The 16788-nt window shown below is 33.3% G+C and overlaps 1 protein-coding gene across 5 annotated transcripts in view; it reads right to left on the bottom strand.

The window, feature by feature from the left end:
* Positions 1 to 16788, bottom strand: part of LOC136031214 (nuclear pore complex protein Nup155-like) — a 180406-nt gene that overhangs the window by 40747 nt on the left and 122871 nt on the right. For all 5 annotated transcript variants that reach the window (XM_065710591.1, XM_065710588.1, XM_065710590.1 and 2 more), the window contains exons 15-16: positions 11861 to 11957; positions 9584 to 9661 (exon numbers count right to left, since the gene is read on the bottom strand). In XM_065710591.1, the coding sequence (XP_065566663.1) occupies positions 9584 to 9661; positions 11861 to 11957 (175 nt within the window). The remainder of the gene's footprint in view (positions 1 to 9583; positions 9662 to 11860; positions 11958 to 16788) is intronic.

Genomic DNA, 16788 nt, shown 5'->3' with positions numbered 1-16788 from the left:
TGAGCACCTTCTTCATTTATGGGTATTTTTGTATGACCAAATACCGCGTCGATTACAATTGGGTTACTACACCTGCGAAATTGTAGCAATCTATTACGATTTTTCTTTTCTTTCTCTATGCCGAATTTACATAATCAAGCATACCATCTATGTCTATCAGTATAAGGTGGGCGTTAAAGCCTTCGGATAGAAATACCCTATTTCTAGCTGGGATCTTGTCTTGTTCTTCCTGTAATTCTGTGTAAAATTCATCAAAGTCGCAACTGTCTCCGTCAGTCGACACTACAGGGGGCTTTAAATAAAACTCGCTTTATTTCGATCGTGATTTCCCAGTAAATATTTCTTCCATTTTCTTTGTCTTTTATACTTGATTTAATCTAAAAATTTATTACTCTAGTCATTACTAATCTATATATATATAAATAAGTTGTCTGTCTGTTATGTCTGTTACACTTTGTCTGTTACGCCAGATTATATCTTCTATACATATAAAAGAAAACAAACTAGAATGTAAAAACTGGATATTGCATAACTATTTCGAAATATTTTGACAATAGATTAAAGTAATTCGAAAAAAGAAAAAACTAAAAAAAAATTTCATCTAAAAAACTAAAAAAAACTAAAAAAGGTAAAAACTAAAAGAACTAAAAAAGAAAAAAATAAATGACGAAACTCAAAGAGAAAGCGACCAGGACAAAAGGAATGTTCGATTAGCAATCAACAAAGCACCGGGACACAGGGAGTATAAATGACGACCAGGACATAAGTAAAAAAAAAAACTATCTATATATATAAAAATAAGTTGTCTGTGGATCTGTGGATCGTGGATCAGGTGACGTCACCTGAAAAAACTGGATCAGGTGACGTCAAAACTGAAAAAACTAAAAAAAGGCAAAAACTACAAAAAAAACTAAAAACTAATAAAAAAAATAAAAAAGCTAAAAAACTAAAAAAACTAAAAAAAGGCAAAAACTACAAAAAAAACTAAAAACTAATAAAAAAGCTAAAAAACTAAAAAAACTAAAAAAAAGGCAAAAACTACAAAAAAACTAAAAACTAATAAAAAAAATAAAAAAGCTAAAAAACTAAAAAAACTAAAAAAACTAAAAAAAAGGTAAAAAACTAAAAAAACTAAAAACTAAAAAAAACTAAAAAAAAGGAAAAAACTGAAAAATAAGCTAAAATAAAGGTAAAAACCAATAAAAAACTAAAAAAAAACTGAAAAAACTAAAAAAAAAGGCAAAAACTACAAAAAAACTAAAAACTAATAAAAAAAGTAAAAAAGCTAAAAAACTAAAAAAACTAAAAAAACTAAAAAAACTAAAAAAAGGTAAAAAACTAAAAAAAATAAAAAATAAAAAAAAACTAAAAAAAAGGGAAAAAACTGAAAAATAAGCTAACATAAAGGTAAAAACCAATAAAAAACTAAAAAGAAAAAAAGGAAAAAACTAAAAAAAATTTTCATCTAAAAAACTAAAAAAAACTAAAAAAGGTAAAAACTAAAAGAACTAAAAAAGAAAAAAATAAATGACGACACTCAAAGAGAAAGCGACCAGGACAAAAGGAATGTTCGATTAGCAATCAACAAAGCACCGGGACACAGGGAGTATAAATGACGACCAGGACATAAGTAAAAAAAAAAATTAACAAAACTAAAAAGAAGGTAAAAACTACAAAAAAACTAAAAAGAAAAAAAAACTAAAAACTAATAAAAAAACTAAAAAATCTAAAAATCTAAATAAACTAAAAAAGAAAAAAAAAGGAAAAAATAAAGGAGAAAAACAAAACTAAAAAACGAATGTATATACAGACCGGTACACCGGGATACAAATGACGACCGGGACACAGGGAATATAAATGACGACCGGGACACAGGGACACAACTACAACGGGGACACCGGGGGAAACAGGGGGATATAAATGACGACCGGGACAAAAAAACTAAAAAGAAAAAAAACTAAAAACTAATAAAAAAACTAAAAAATCTAAAAATCTAAATAAGCTAAAAAAGAAAAAAAAGGAAAAAAATAAAGGAGAAAAACAAAACTAAAAAACGAATGTATATACAGACCGGGACACCGGGATACAAATGACGACCGGGACACAGGGAATATAAATGACGACCGGGACACAGGGACACAACTACAACGGGGACACCGGGGGAAACAGGGGGATGTAAATGACGACCGGGACACCGGGACAGGGAATGGTCGATTAGCAATCACCATCAACAAAGCTCAAGGGCAATCATTAGAATCATGAGGTATAGATCTGAATACAGATTGTTTTCCCATGGACCATTATATGTTGCATGTTCAAGAGTCGGTAAACCTGACAATCTATTTATATGCAAAGACAATGGGACAGCAAAGAATGTTGTATATTCGCAAGTTTTACGTAGTTAAAACCATATATATATATATATATATATATATATATATATATATATATATATATATATATATATATATATATATATATATATATATATATATATATATATATATATATATATATATATATATATCTATATTCACAGGTGGGACATAGGGACACAACTACAATGGCGCGTAACTATTATGGCGCGTAACGACTTACGCGCGCGGGGGGGCTTGGGGGGGGGCGCGAAGCGCCTCCCCAACAGCTAGTATATATATATATATACTAGCTGTTGGGGTGGCGCGAAGCGCCACCCCAACACCTAGTTGGTGGGGGCGCTTCGCGCCCCCCCCCCCAAGCCCCCCCGCGCGCGTAAGTCGTTACGCGCCATAATAGTTACGCGCCATTGTAGTTGTGTCCCTATGTCCCACCTGTGAATATAGATATATATATATATATGGTTTTAACTACGTAAAACTTGCGAATATACAACATTCTTTGCTGTCCCATTGTCTTTGCATATAAATAGATTGTCAGGTTATCCCCCTGTTTCCCCCGGTGTCCCCGTTGTAGTTGTGTCCCTGTGTCCCGGTCGTCATTTATATTCCCTGTGTCCCGGGTCCCGGTCATCATTTGTATCCCGGTGTCCCGGTCTGTATATACATTCGTTTTTTAGTTTTGTTTTTCTCCTTTATTTTTTTCCTTTTTTTTTCTTTTTTAGCTTATTTAGATTTTTAGATTTTTTAGTTTTTTTTATTAGTTTTTAGTTTTTATTTCTTTTTAGTTTTTTTGTCCCGGTCGTCATTTATATCCCCCTGTTTCCCCCGGTGTCCCCGTTGTAGTTGTGTCCCTGTGTCCCGGTCGTTATTTATATTCCCTGTGTCCCGGTCGTCATTTGTATCCCGGTGTACCGGTCTGTATATACATTCGTTTTTTAGTTTTGTTTTTCTCCTTTATTTTTTTCCTTTTTTTTTCTTTTTTAGTTTATTTAGATTTTTAGATTTTTTAGTTTTTTTATTAGTTTTTAGTTTTTTTTTCTTTTTAGTTTTTTTGTAGTTTTTACCTTCTTTTTAGTTTTGTTAATTTTTTTTTTTTACTTGTGTCCTGGTCGTCATTTATACTCCCTGTGTCCCGGTGCTTTGTTGATTGCTAATCGAACATTCCTTTTGTCCTGGTCGCTTTCTCTTTGAGTGTCGTCATTTATTTTTTTCTTTTTTAGTTCTTTTAGTTTTTACCTTTTTTAGTTTTTTTTTAGTTTTTAGTTTTTTTAGTTTTTTACCTTTTTTTAGTTTTTTTAGTTTTTTAGCTTTTTTATTTTTTTTATTAGTTTTTAGTTTTTTTGTAGTTTTTGCCTTTTTTTTTAGTTTTTTGTCCTGGTCGCTTTCTCTTTGAGTGTCGTCATTTATTAGTTTTTTCCTTTTTTTTTTTAGTTTTTTATTGGTTTTTACCTTTATTTTAGCTTATTTTTCAGTTTTTTCCTTTTTTTTAGTTTTTTTTTATTTTTTATTTTTTTTAGTTTTTTACATTTTTTTAGTTTTTTTAGTTTTTTTAGTTTTTTAGCTTTTTTACTTTTTTTATTAGTTTTTAGTTTTTTTTTGTAGTTTTTGCCTTTTTTTAGTTTTTTCAGTTTTTTTTTTAGTTTTTTATTGGTTTTTACCTTTATAGTTTTTTTAGTTTTTTAGCTTTTTTATTTTTTTTATTAGTTTTTAGTTTTTTTTGTAGTTTTTGCCTTTTTTTAGTTTTTTCAGTTTTGACGTCACCTAATCCAGTTTTTTCAGGTGACGTCACCTGACACATCCATCCACACATCCACAGACAGACAACTTATTTTTATATATATAGACTAGCTGTTGGGGTGGCGCTTCGCGCCACCCCAACACCTAGTTGGTGGGGGCGCTTCGCGCCCCCCCCAAGCCCCCCCGCGCGCGTAAGTCGTTACGCGCCATAATAGTTACGCGCCATTGTAGTTGTGTCCCTATGTCCCACCTGTGAATATAGATATATATATATATATATATGGTTTTAACTACGTAAAACTTGCGAATATACAACATTCTTTGCTGTCCCATTGTCTTTGCATATAAATAGATTGTCAGGTTATCCCCCTGTTTCCCCCGGTGTCCCCGTTGTAGTTGTGTCCCTGTGTCCCGGTCGTCATTTATATTCCCTGTGTCCCGGGTCCCGGTCATCATTTGTATCCCGGTGTCCCGGTCTGTATATACATTCGTTTTTTAGTTTTGTTTTTCTCCTTTATTTTTTTCCTTTTTTTTCTTTTTTAGCTTATTTAGATTTTTAGATTTTTTAGTTTTTTTTATTAGTTTTTAGTTTTTATTTCTTTTTAGTTTTTATTTCTTTTTAGTTTTTTTGTCCCGGTCGTCATTTATATCCCCCTGTTTCCCCCGGTGTCCCCGTTGTAGTTGTGTCCCTGTGTCCCGGTCGTTATTTATTTTTTAGTTTTTTACCTTTTTTTAGTTTTTTTAGTTTTTTAGCTTTTTTATTTTTTTTATTAGTTTTTAGTTTTTTTGTAGTTTTTGCCTTTTTTTTAGTTTTTTTAGTTTTTTAGCTTTTTTATTAGTTTTTAGTTTTTTTTGTAGTTTTTGCCTTTTTTTAGTTTTTTTAGTTTTTTAGCTTTTTTATTTTTTTTATTAGTTTTTAGTTTTTTTTGTAGTTTTTGCCTTTTTTTAGTTTTTTCAGTTTTGACGTCACCTGATCCAGTTTTTTCAGGTGACGTCACCTGATCCACGATCCACAGATCCACAGACAACTTATTTTTATATATATAGATAGTTTTTTTTTTTTACTTATGTCCTGGTCGTCATTTATACTCCCTGTGTCCCGGTGCTTTGTTGATTGCTAATCGAACATTCCTTTTGTCCTGGTTGCTTTCTCTTTGAGTGTCGTCATTTATTAGTTTTTTCCTTTTTTTTTAGTTTTTTATTGGTTTTTACCTTTATTTTAGCTTATTTTTCAGTTTTTTCCTTTTTTTTACCCGGTCGTCATTTATATTCCCTGTGTCCCGGGTCCCGGTCATCATTTGTATCCCGGTGTCCCGGTCTGTATATACATTCGTTTTTTAGTTTTGTTTTTCTCCTTTATTTTTTTCCTTTTTTTTTCTTTTTTAGCTTATTTAGATTTTTAGATTTTTTAGTTTTTTTTATTAGTTTTTAGTTTTTATTTCTTTTTAGTTTTTTTGTCCCGGTCGTCATTTATATCCCCCTGTTTCCCCCGGTGTCCCCGTTGTAGTTGTGTCCCTGTGTCCCGGTCGTTATTTATTTTTTAGTTTTTTACCTTTTTTTAGTTTTTTTAGTTTTTTAGCTTTTTTATTTTTTTTATTAGTTTTTAGTTTTTTTGTAGTTTTTGCCTTTTTTTTAGTTTTTTTATTTTTTTAGCTTTTTTATTAGTTTTTAGTTTTTTTTGTAGTTTTTGCCTTTTTTTAGTTTTTTTAGTTTTTTAGCTTTTTTATTTTTTTTATTAGTTTTTAGTTTTTTTTGTAGTTTTTGCCTTTTTTTAGTTTTTTCAGTTTTGACGTCACCTGATCCAGTTTTTTCAGGTGACGTCACCTGATCCACGATCCACAGATCCACAGACAACTTATTTTTATATATATAGATAGTTTTTTTTTTTTACTTATGTCCTGGTCGTCATTTATACTCCCTGTGTCCCGGTGCTTTGTTGATTGCTAATCGAACATTCCTTTTGTCCTGGTCGCTTTCTCTTTGAGTGTCGTCATTTATTAGTTTTTTCCTTTTTTTTTAGTTTTTTATTGGTTTTTACCTTTATTTTAGCTTATTTTTCAGTTTTTTCCTTTTTTTTAGTTTTTTTTTATTTTTTATTTTTTTTAGTTTTTTACCTTTTTTTAGTTTTTTTAGTTTTTTTAGTTTTTTAGCTTTTTTACTTTTTTTATTAGTTTTTAGTTTTTTTTGTAGTTTTTGCCTTTTTTTAGTTTTTTCAGTTTTTTTTTTAGTTTTTTATTGGTTTTTACCTTTATAGTTTTTTTAGTTTTTTAGCTTTTTTATTTTTTTTATTAGTTTTTAGTTTTTTTTTGTAGTTTTTGTCTTTTTTTAGTTTTTTCAGTTTTGACGTCACCTAATCCAGTTTTTTCAGGTGACGTCACCTGACACATCCATCCACACATCCACAGACAGACAGACAACTTATTTTTATATATATAGATAGATATATATATATATATATATATATATATAAATAACTTGTATATATGCATGTTTGTTTGTTTGTGGGTTTGCATTTGACGTCATTATAAGTATATAAGGCTTTGTATATGACGTCATTATAAGATGACACTACAGACCGGGACACCGGGACACAAATGACGACCGGGACACAGGGAATATAAATGACGATCGGGACACTCAAAGAGAAATTACAGACCGGGACACCGGGACACAAATGACGACCGAGACACAGGGAATATAAATGACAACCGGGACACTCAAAGAGAAATTACAGACCGGGACACCGGGACACAAATGACGACCGGGACAGAGGGAATATAAATGACGGGACACAAATGACGACCGGGACACAGGGAACATTGACGACCAGGACACAGGGACACAACTACAACGGGGACGCCGGGGGCACAGGGGGATATATAAATGACGACGGGGACACAGAGAATGTTCGATTAGCAATCACCATCAACAAAGCTCAATGGCAATCGTTAGAAAAATGCGGCATAGATCTGAATACGGATTGTTTTCCCATGGACAATTATTATGTTGCATGTTCAAGAGTTGGTAAACTAGACAATCTATTTATATGGACAGACAATGGGACAGCAAAGAATGTTGTATATTCGCAAGTTTTACGTAGTTAAAAATATATATATATATATATCTATCTACATTCACAGGTGGGACACAGGGATACAACTACAATGGCGTGCAACTAATATGGCGCGTAACGACTTACACGCGCGGGGGGCTTGGGGGGGGGGCGAAGCACCCCCACCAACTAGGTGCCAACAGCTAGTTACATAATATACGCAAGGTGCTAATAACGCAAATCCTTCCACAGGAGAAAATGACAGGAAATAATAGTCCAAATTTGATTTCATTTATTTAATGATTAATATTTTTCTCTCCAATCAAGGGGTATCTTTGAAAATAATAATAATAGTAGCAAATGGATAAAAAAAAAGAAGAAAAAATTAACCAAAATTAGACAAAAATAACATCAAAATTATCCATTACAAACTAAAACACAAATCAACATAGCTAAATGTATCTTACTCAGGGTATGCTTGTAAATGACGCGCCATTATTGATAAAAAAAACGACATTTATAAATAAGACTTGGCAGAAGATAACTCAAAATAGCAATTATCAGAAGCTTGAACTTCTTTAGGCACACATTAGGAAAATAAATCAAAGAAAAGCCTTCAGTCTCATTCCTCCATGGAAACGGTAAACATTACTTATCAATTGTCTAAAATTATCAGCAAAACAGACGTACTATGGTTACAGCAATAGCTACAACCTGGTAAGCGAACCTAACATCATAGTAACCAAAAATAAAAAGCGTATTTAAAATAAAATGTCTATCGAGAAGCATCCTCAATTCGAGCTTATTTTGAAATGATAACTTTTATCCATATTCAACTGAATAGTAATCTGTAATGACGAAAACAAACTTCTTGTAATTTTAAAAGACCCCATGACATCTCACGTGATGCCAGTTCAAAAAGGAAGCTGCGCCAGTGAAAATATCCTAGTCGGGAACCTAAATTAGAGGTTTCAGTCACATATCTTGAGAGCCAAGGAAAATAGTAGTTTTACAAAGGTCAGTAGGACTGACGTGTACGTTTTTTCGCTCTAGTACTCTCCGCGAAAATCGGAGATGAATCAGGACTCATATGGAACCTAATATCGACACATGAGCAAAAATTATGAGACAGCTAATCATTTCAAATGTTAAAAAGCTATATATTTGACTTTACAATTTTGAACATAAACTGCTACGCAGTGGGCGTATTTCTCTCTAAGGCTTTAAGTTCTGCTTTCTTGTCGAATCCACCAGCTAAACAAGGAAATTCCACTCTTTCCTTTGTTTAAGTTCCAGTCAGCCCTTTCGTTTCTCAGAATCCTGAATCTGACACTAGGTAGTATCGAAAGACGCTACATCTTAAAAACCTGGACATGTCTTCTTATTATTCTAATCGTTCATGTTGAAAATTGCAAACGATAAAGTCAAACTCGTTCACTATATGAGTGGATTACGCGCTGGTTAACTAATCTTTCTATTTTGACAGGATATGGGGTCAAATCTTACAGTAGGTATTTCTTTTTTAATTTGAAACTTGAGAATTTCTCTTATAACGTCTACCTTATTCAGTAAACTAAATGACCATAAGTGTGTAGGATAAGATAAGAGAGTCCTTTCCTATCTATTTTTACAGCACAGCCTAAATTATTGTATTAGCTGTTATTGGCGCAATTAATACAAAACAAACAAATACCTCATTATGGTTAAAATCTATTTCTAGTAAAGCCAAAAGGAAAAATGGCTTTAAAGCGTTCAAGCATTATGTATATCAGAATGCAGTTTCTGTCGAAAACCGCATTCCATTTTTAGTATATGTTTCGTTAGGCACAAAAAAGATGTAAATACAGCAATATCCTTTCAAATGAGCACTTAAAATTCTCTCTATTATGTTTCAGAGCCCAATCAGTTGTGACAAAAAATAGGAAAGAAAAAAAAAGGATGCAGGATGCTGAGATTCATCACTGGATCCTACATGGGAAAGTAATCTTTATTGCTCAAGATGGAAACTGTAATTCTTTTAAATGAGGTTTTCGGCTATGGTGATTCCAATGGAGCCTTGTTTTATTTTGATACAACACCGTTTTGTGGTGTATCAGACTATTTTATTTTTTTTTAATTCTCCAAATTTGTTATCGCAATAAACATTTATCATTAAGAATAATCGAAATAAAAGGTGTCATTCCGGAACCAGCTTGAAATAGCTATTCCTCCTCACTTGGCAGTCTTTTTTAAAATATATTTTTACATTTTCCAACCCTACGGACTAGGGTTCGTTCTTTAATAAATTGCACTCTGATATTTAAACAATAAAAACTTAGCAGGATGAATACACATTATGATGTGCATGATGAACACCTTCTATGTGCATTAGATTTACTTTCAGGTAGATTCTTCACTTAGAAACGATAAAGCTTACCTCAAGGGCTTCCTTCAACAATTGCTCCTTGTTTGCACGACTTGATTCATTTCTTGCATTCAATAAAAGTTCATTTACCTGAAAAAAATTTATGTAAATAGAGTAATGTAAATTAGGGAATATCCTTTTTTTCTCAAAATAGAGCAATGTGACTAAAGAGAAAAGAGAGATTGCACTTTTATAATTCCGTGGTAAAAAGCATCCTTTAATTTCATGTATTTACCCCAAATTACGTGAATTCGTAAGCCAATTTCACTATTCTTTTAACCCTATGTTACAAAGGAAAGCGAAATCTCTTCACCTTTGTAAACCCGGTTGTTTTTCCTTTAATCCTGGATGAAATTTGAGCCAGTAAGAAGAAAAAAAGGTTTTTGAGCCACAAGAATTTCCTCCCAAGAAGTTCACAGGTTTCGTCTTGTATCTTTGTTTTACTTTATTTTATTTATTTATTTTTGTTTAATGAACTATTTCAGAAATGAATGGAATGTATCTCTCAGAAGGTAAAAATACCAAATGTCTATATTTATTTCTTTGGTGACTATGGAAACGAAAGACGTTGACTAAAACCAATAAATGAATAAGATTGCATAGTCGCTAGAAAATGACATAGCGACATGGTGAATGTGACGGTGGATACCTACTTCCCGAAAAAAAATATTAAATTACTAGATCAGCACTAAATAGAGGCACTTTTTCTTTGTTAAAAATAACAATGGAATGAAACTTAACAATCAAAGGCCAGTTGCAATTTTTCAACAAGAGCAGAATTCGAAACAAAAATTCCATAAATTTTTTTTTATTTTTCTTGAAAAAACTGATTTTAACGGTAATTTCAGGTAAGTGTCAGGCTTGATATATCTGCTAAACAAACTGTAGCTGCGCCTTTGCTATGGATAAATGATCCATTGACAAAGGATGGTGCGGTGACGTTCTTATTTTCAATAATATAGTAATCATAATAATATTCCATAATTCAATAATAATATTCAATAATTCAATAATAATATTCAATAATTCAATAATAATATTTAATAATTGTTCATATAACCTTTGACACCTTACAGAAACACGTCCTCTTCAGGAAAACTTGAAAATGCAGGTACACATGGCACTATTTTTTACGTGCTGAAATTATTTACATAATTGATAAGTAAAAACTGACCCCCTTTCTGGACCCCCTCCTTTTTAAGATTCAAGTTAATGAGTTAGCAGCATTCATATATTCTGATTATTCGTCTACAAAAAAAGTATGATTTGTCTACTTCATTTGAAAATTCTATGGTCGGAATAAATCAGCTATAAATACTACTTTGCTTAAAAAAAAATTGAAATATACAACTAATTGGGATAGGCCTACAAACTGATTTCAAAATAACAGGCGCATTGATTAAAAAAAAATAATAATAAAATAAATAAAGAAAACCTCTCAAAGCTCTCAAGAATAAGGTAATCAGAATCTGGCATCTGTAGGCTACATTCTTTCTATGGAACAACAACTCAATTTGTTCTTAGATTTCCTTGATCTTAACATTATTCTCCTTTCAAAACATTACCTTCGGAGCTAATCTACTCACATCTGTTTTTGTTTATATAAATGTGATAGTAGAATTCTTTCTGTTTTTGTTGCCATCATCTAACTTGCAAACTGCTACTCCCCAAGTCTAAATGTTGGAGTTTCGCAATAGTCTACCTTTTACTGCTTGATATTGATGTTAAATAAAACGCTAGAAAAAAATTCTTGGATCCTTTGCGATTAGTCAATGCTTAGTTTACTTTAACACAACCTAGTAGTATGTTGTTTTTTCTTTTGCTTTTTCTCCCTTTTTTGAGAATGTAATTCATTATTTTCTTTAGTGTACAACCACATCACAAGATTCTTTCCAGGTGGGATGCTGATTTTATTTTATATAGTTCGTTTCCTGAAAAAAAAATTTAATCTCACCAAAAGATAATCTAAGGGGGGAGGGATGCTTTTTTTCAATTTTATAGGAAAAGTAAAAAATAAACTTGTACATTTGGAAAAACAATATTCTCTCCCCCCTACCTTAAATTTTCGTGAACTGACGCCACTGTCACTCTTTCTTTCAGTTTTTTTTTTGCTTGATTTTATCAGATGATCACTCTTGATCTTCTTTACAATTATTGTCTAATAGCAAATATAGTTCACACTGAGCCTTTTTAAACATTCGGAAATAATTATTATTTTGTTTCAGCATTACTTATCCTAAAAGGCAAAATTCTATAGTACTGTAACACAGATTAATGAAAAAAGTGAACCTTTGAGCAGATGGCGTCATCTGATCTATAAAGTGACGGACAAACATCTCTTAATCGACTACTGATAGAATCCGTTGAAGCTGAATCCGCCAGATATCTAGAAGAAAATTAAAAAGGTCAGTAATAGGATTATCATTGCATTTACCTGTAGTGACCAGCAAATTATTAAGAAATTAAATAAAATTAAATTAAAAAAAATTAAATTAAAAAAAATTTAATTATTAAAAATTAAATAAAAAGCCTATACTGATCCTAACTTTGTGTTGAAACGTTTCAGCTGATAAACTGGTGATCTTTCTTATTTTTAACAATGTTATTTTTCTCTCTGTTTGTCTTGTTCGGCAATTCAGGTAATATATATATATATATATATATATATATATATATATATATATATATATATATATATATATATATATATATATATATATATACTAGCTGTTGGGGTGGCGATTCGCGCCACCCCAACACCTAGTTGGTGAGGGCGCTTCGCGCCACCCCCCAAGCCCCCCCGCGCGCGTAAGTCGTTACGCGCCATATTAGTTACGCACCATTGTTGTTGTGTCCCTGTGTCCCACCTATGAATATAGATAAAAGAGAAAAGATTTCTCTTTTCGTTATAGATATATATATGTTTTTAACTACGTAAAACTTGCGAATATACAACATTCTTCGATGTCCCATTGTCTGTGCATATAAATAGATTGTCAGGTTTACCGACTCTTGAACATGCAACATAAAATTGTCCATGGGAAAAACAGTCCGTATTCAGATCTATACCTCATAATTCTAATGATTGCCCTTGAGCTTTGTTGATGGTGATTGCTAATCGAACATTCCCTGTGTCCCGGTCGTCATTTATATTCCCAGTATCCAGGTCGTCATTTGTGTCCCAGTGTCCCAGTCTGTAATTTCTCTTTGAGGGTCCCGTTCGTCATTTATATTCCCTGTGTCCCGGTCTCCCGGTCGTCATTTGTGTCCCGGTGTCCCGGTCTGTAATTTATCTTTGAGTGTCCCGGTCGTCATTTATATCTCCCGGTTGTTATTTGTGTCCCAGTATGTAATTTCTCTTTGAGTGTCCCGGTCGTCATTTATATTCCCTGTGTCCCGGCTTTTAGTTTTCTTTTTCTCCTTTATTTTTCAGTTTTTTTCCTTTTTTTAGTTTTTTTTTTCTTTTTCAGTTTTTAGTTTTTTTTAGTTTTTTTTAGTTTTTTTTATTAGTTTTTAGTTGTTTTTTTCTTTTTAGTTTTTTTTGTAGTTTTTACCTTTTTTTAGTTTTTTTTGTAGTTTTTACCTTTTTTAGTTTTTTTTAGTATTTTCTTTTTAGTTTTTTTTTGTAGTTTTTACCTTTTTTAGTTTTTTTCTTCTTTTGTATTAATGCTAAAGCCAAGGTTCAAACCTGAAGCCTCTCGGACCTAGAACCTGAAACATAACGCTTTACCAACTCAGCTACTTCGGCTTGAATACATTCGTTTTGAGCAGCTTCCTCGGGTGTTGCCATTGTAGGTTCTTCAGTCATTTTACAATTAGAAATTTCTCTTTCAACGATCTTCTTACAATTAAAAATTTGTCTTTGAACGATATTCTTAAATACCTGTGTCCTGGTCGTCATTTATATTCCCTGTGTCCCGGTCGTCATTTGTGTCCCGGTATCCCAGTCTGTAATTTCTCTTTGAGTGTCCCGGTCGTCATTTATATTCCCTCTGTCCCGGTCGTCATTTATATTCCCTCTGTCCCGGTCGTCATTTGTGTCCCGGTCTGTAATTTCTCTTTGAGTGTTTTTTCTTTTTAGTTTTTTTTTTTAGTTTTTTACCTTTTTTCTTTTTTCAGTTTTCTTTTTCTTCTTTATTTTTCAGCGTCACTATGAAATACATATCGCCAAACCTTTGTTTTTTTAACTAAAATCTGGTAGGCATTGATGACCTTATCCAAGTCAAAATCACAAACCCAATCATCATCGCTATCATTTTCAGTTTTGATAGGTTTTGACTCTCGCTGTCCAGGTGGATTTTCATCTAACTGCGCGGTTTTGCGTTCTTTAGCCGCAAGCCTGTTTTCTTGCTGTTCTTGTGATTCCTCGGCACACTTTCTTTTCTTACTTTTTCTATCAGCCGCAAGTTTTTTGGCATAGACTCTTTGAGCAGCTTCCTCGGCTGTTGCCATTGTAGGTTCTTCAGTCATTTTACCATTAAACATTTTTCCGTCCACGATCTTCTTACAATTAAAAATTTGTCTTTGAACGATTTTCTTAAATACTTCTAATGACGTCATCGTCATAACAAACATGACGACAACTAACTTCATGACGACATGACGTCACTCGACGGACCCACAGACAAACAACTTATTTTTATACATTTAGATATATACATATATATATACTAGCTGTTGGGGTGGCGCTTCGCGCCATCCCAACACCTAGATGGTGGGGCGCATCGCGCCCCCCCCCCACAAGCCCCCCCCCGCGCCCGTAAGTCGTTACGCGCCATTGTAGTTGTGTCCCTGTGTCCCACCTGTGAATATATATATATATATATATATATATATATATATATATATAATATATATATATATATATATATATATATATATATTATATATAAAAATAAGTTGTCTGTCTGTGTGTCTGTCTGTCTGTCAGGTGACGTCATGTTTCTGTGTTGACTGACGTCATCAAGTTAGTTGTCGTCATTTTTGCTACGACGGTGACGTCATTCAAGATATTTAAGACATATGATCACGTAGAAATCTATTAATGTTTAAGTTTAAAATGACTGATGAACTTACAATGGCAAAAGCCGATGAAGATGCTCAAAGAGTCTATGCCAAAAAACTTGCTGCTGATAGAGAAAGTCAGAAAAGAAAGCGTGCCGAGGAATCAAAAGAACAGCAAGGAAACAGGCTTGAGGCTGATAGAGAAAGAAAGAACAGAAAGCGTGCCGAGAATTCAAAAGAACAGCAAGGAAACAGGCTTGAGGCTGATAGAGAAAGAAAGAACAGAAAGCGTGCCGAGGAATCAAAAGAACAGCAAGGAAACAGGCTTGAGGCTGATAGAGAAAGAAAGAACAAAAAGCGTGCCGAGGAACTACCAGAGCAACGCGGAAGCAGACTTGCTGCTAAAAGAGAAAGTGAAAAAAGAAGGCGTGCCGAGGAATTACAAGAACAGCAAGAAATCAGGCTTGCTGCTGATAGAGAAAGTAAGAAAAGAAAGCGTGCCGAGGAATCACAAGAACAGCAAGAAATCAGGCTTGCTGCTGATAGAGAAAGTAAGAAAAGAAAGCGTGCCGAGGAATCAGAGCAACCTGAAAGTTATCGCCTGGCATTCAGGTACAACCCAGTCGATGATTATAGCTTGAGTAGATGTGTTCAAATCGGGACAATGTCTAAAATTTGTCCCTATTGCAAGGCCTTGAAATTCAATGGTGAAACAATGGGAATGTGTTGCGCCTCAGGAAAAGTTAAACTTCCTCTATTGGCTGCACCACCAGAGCCATTGAAGACTTTCCTTACTGGAACTACGTCAGAATCTAAGCGTTTTTTGTCACAAATCAGAAAATACAACTCATGTTTCCAAATGACGTCATTTGGAGCCCAAATCGAAAATCCAGATCAATTTATGTCTACTTTCAAAGTAAAAGGGCAAATTTATCATAGAGCAGGGTCCCTTCTACCATTCTCAGGCGAGAATCATAAATTTTTACAATTGTACTTCATCAGTGATAGAAATTCTGAATTGAATGCACGTTGCGAAATTTCTCCCAACGTTGAAAGGACAATCGTTTCCCAATTGCAACATCTTTTCCACGAAAATAATAATTTAGTGCGTCTGTTCAAAACAGCCATCGATTTGATGCCTACTGATACGCATAAAATTGTTATTTCCGCTGACAAAACGCCTCCTGGCCAACATGTGCGTAGATACAATGCTCCAACTATCGACGAAGTGGCAATCGTTATGGTCGGTGATCAGTTTTTACCTCGAGATATTATTCTTCATAAGCGAAACGCTCAGTTGTTAAGAATTGCTGAAACTCATCGATGCTACGATGCCCTACAATATCCTATCATTTTTTGGGATGGAGCCGACGGCTATCACTTTAATATTAAATTGATGAATCCAGCCACTAACAAAGAAATGAATAAGAAATGCAGTGCAATGCATTATTATTCCTATAGACTAATGATTCGGCAGGATGAAGAAAATTATATTTTAAAATGCCGTGAATTGTTTCACCAATTTGTCGTTGATATGTATGCTAAAATTGAATCAGAACGTTTGCTATATATCCGCCTGAATCAGACCAAGCTCCGCTCTGAACAATACATTCATTTGCGAGATGCAGTTATAAATGACGGTAATACCACAAACGTTGGAAGATTAACAATTTTACCTTCGTCATATGCTGGCAGTCCCCGTCATATGCATGAATATGCTCAAGATGCTATTGCGTATGTTCGTCTCTATGGTCGTCCAGATTTATTTATTACATTTACATGTAATCAATCTTGGGACGAGATACTGCAGCTTTTACTTCAAGGACAATCGGCGGTTCATAGGCATGACATTACGGCCCGTGTCTTCCGGCAAAAGTTGAAATCACTGATAAACTACATAGTAAAACTTGAAGTGTTTTGGTCAGTGCGATGCTGGATGTACTCAGTGGAATGGCAAAAACGAGGTTTGCCACACGCACATATACTAATCTGGCTACATAAAAAAATTACTTCGAACGAAATTGATGATGTGATTTCCGCTGAAATACCTGATAAAAATGTCGATAAGGGGTTACATGATATTATTGTAAAAAATATGATACATGGACCTTGCGGTGCACTGAACGAAAATTCACCATGCATGGCCAAAGGAAGGTGCACAAAGCAATATCCTCGACTTTTAGTATCAAACACAATTACTGGCAATGATGGTT

Source organism: Artemia franciscana, chromosome 9 (genome assembly GCF_032884065.1).
Source record: "Artemia franciscana chromosome 9, ASM3288406v1, whole genome shotgun sequence".
In the NCBI taxonomy this organism is placed as follows: Eukaryota; Metazoa; Arthropoda; class Branchiopoda; order Anostraca; family Artemiidae; genus Artemia; species Artemia franciscana.
This window is presented reverse-complemented; position numbering and strand designations above follow the sequence as displayed.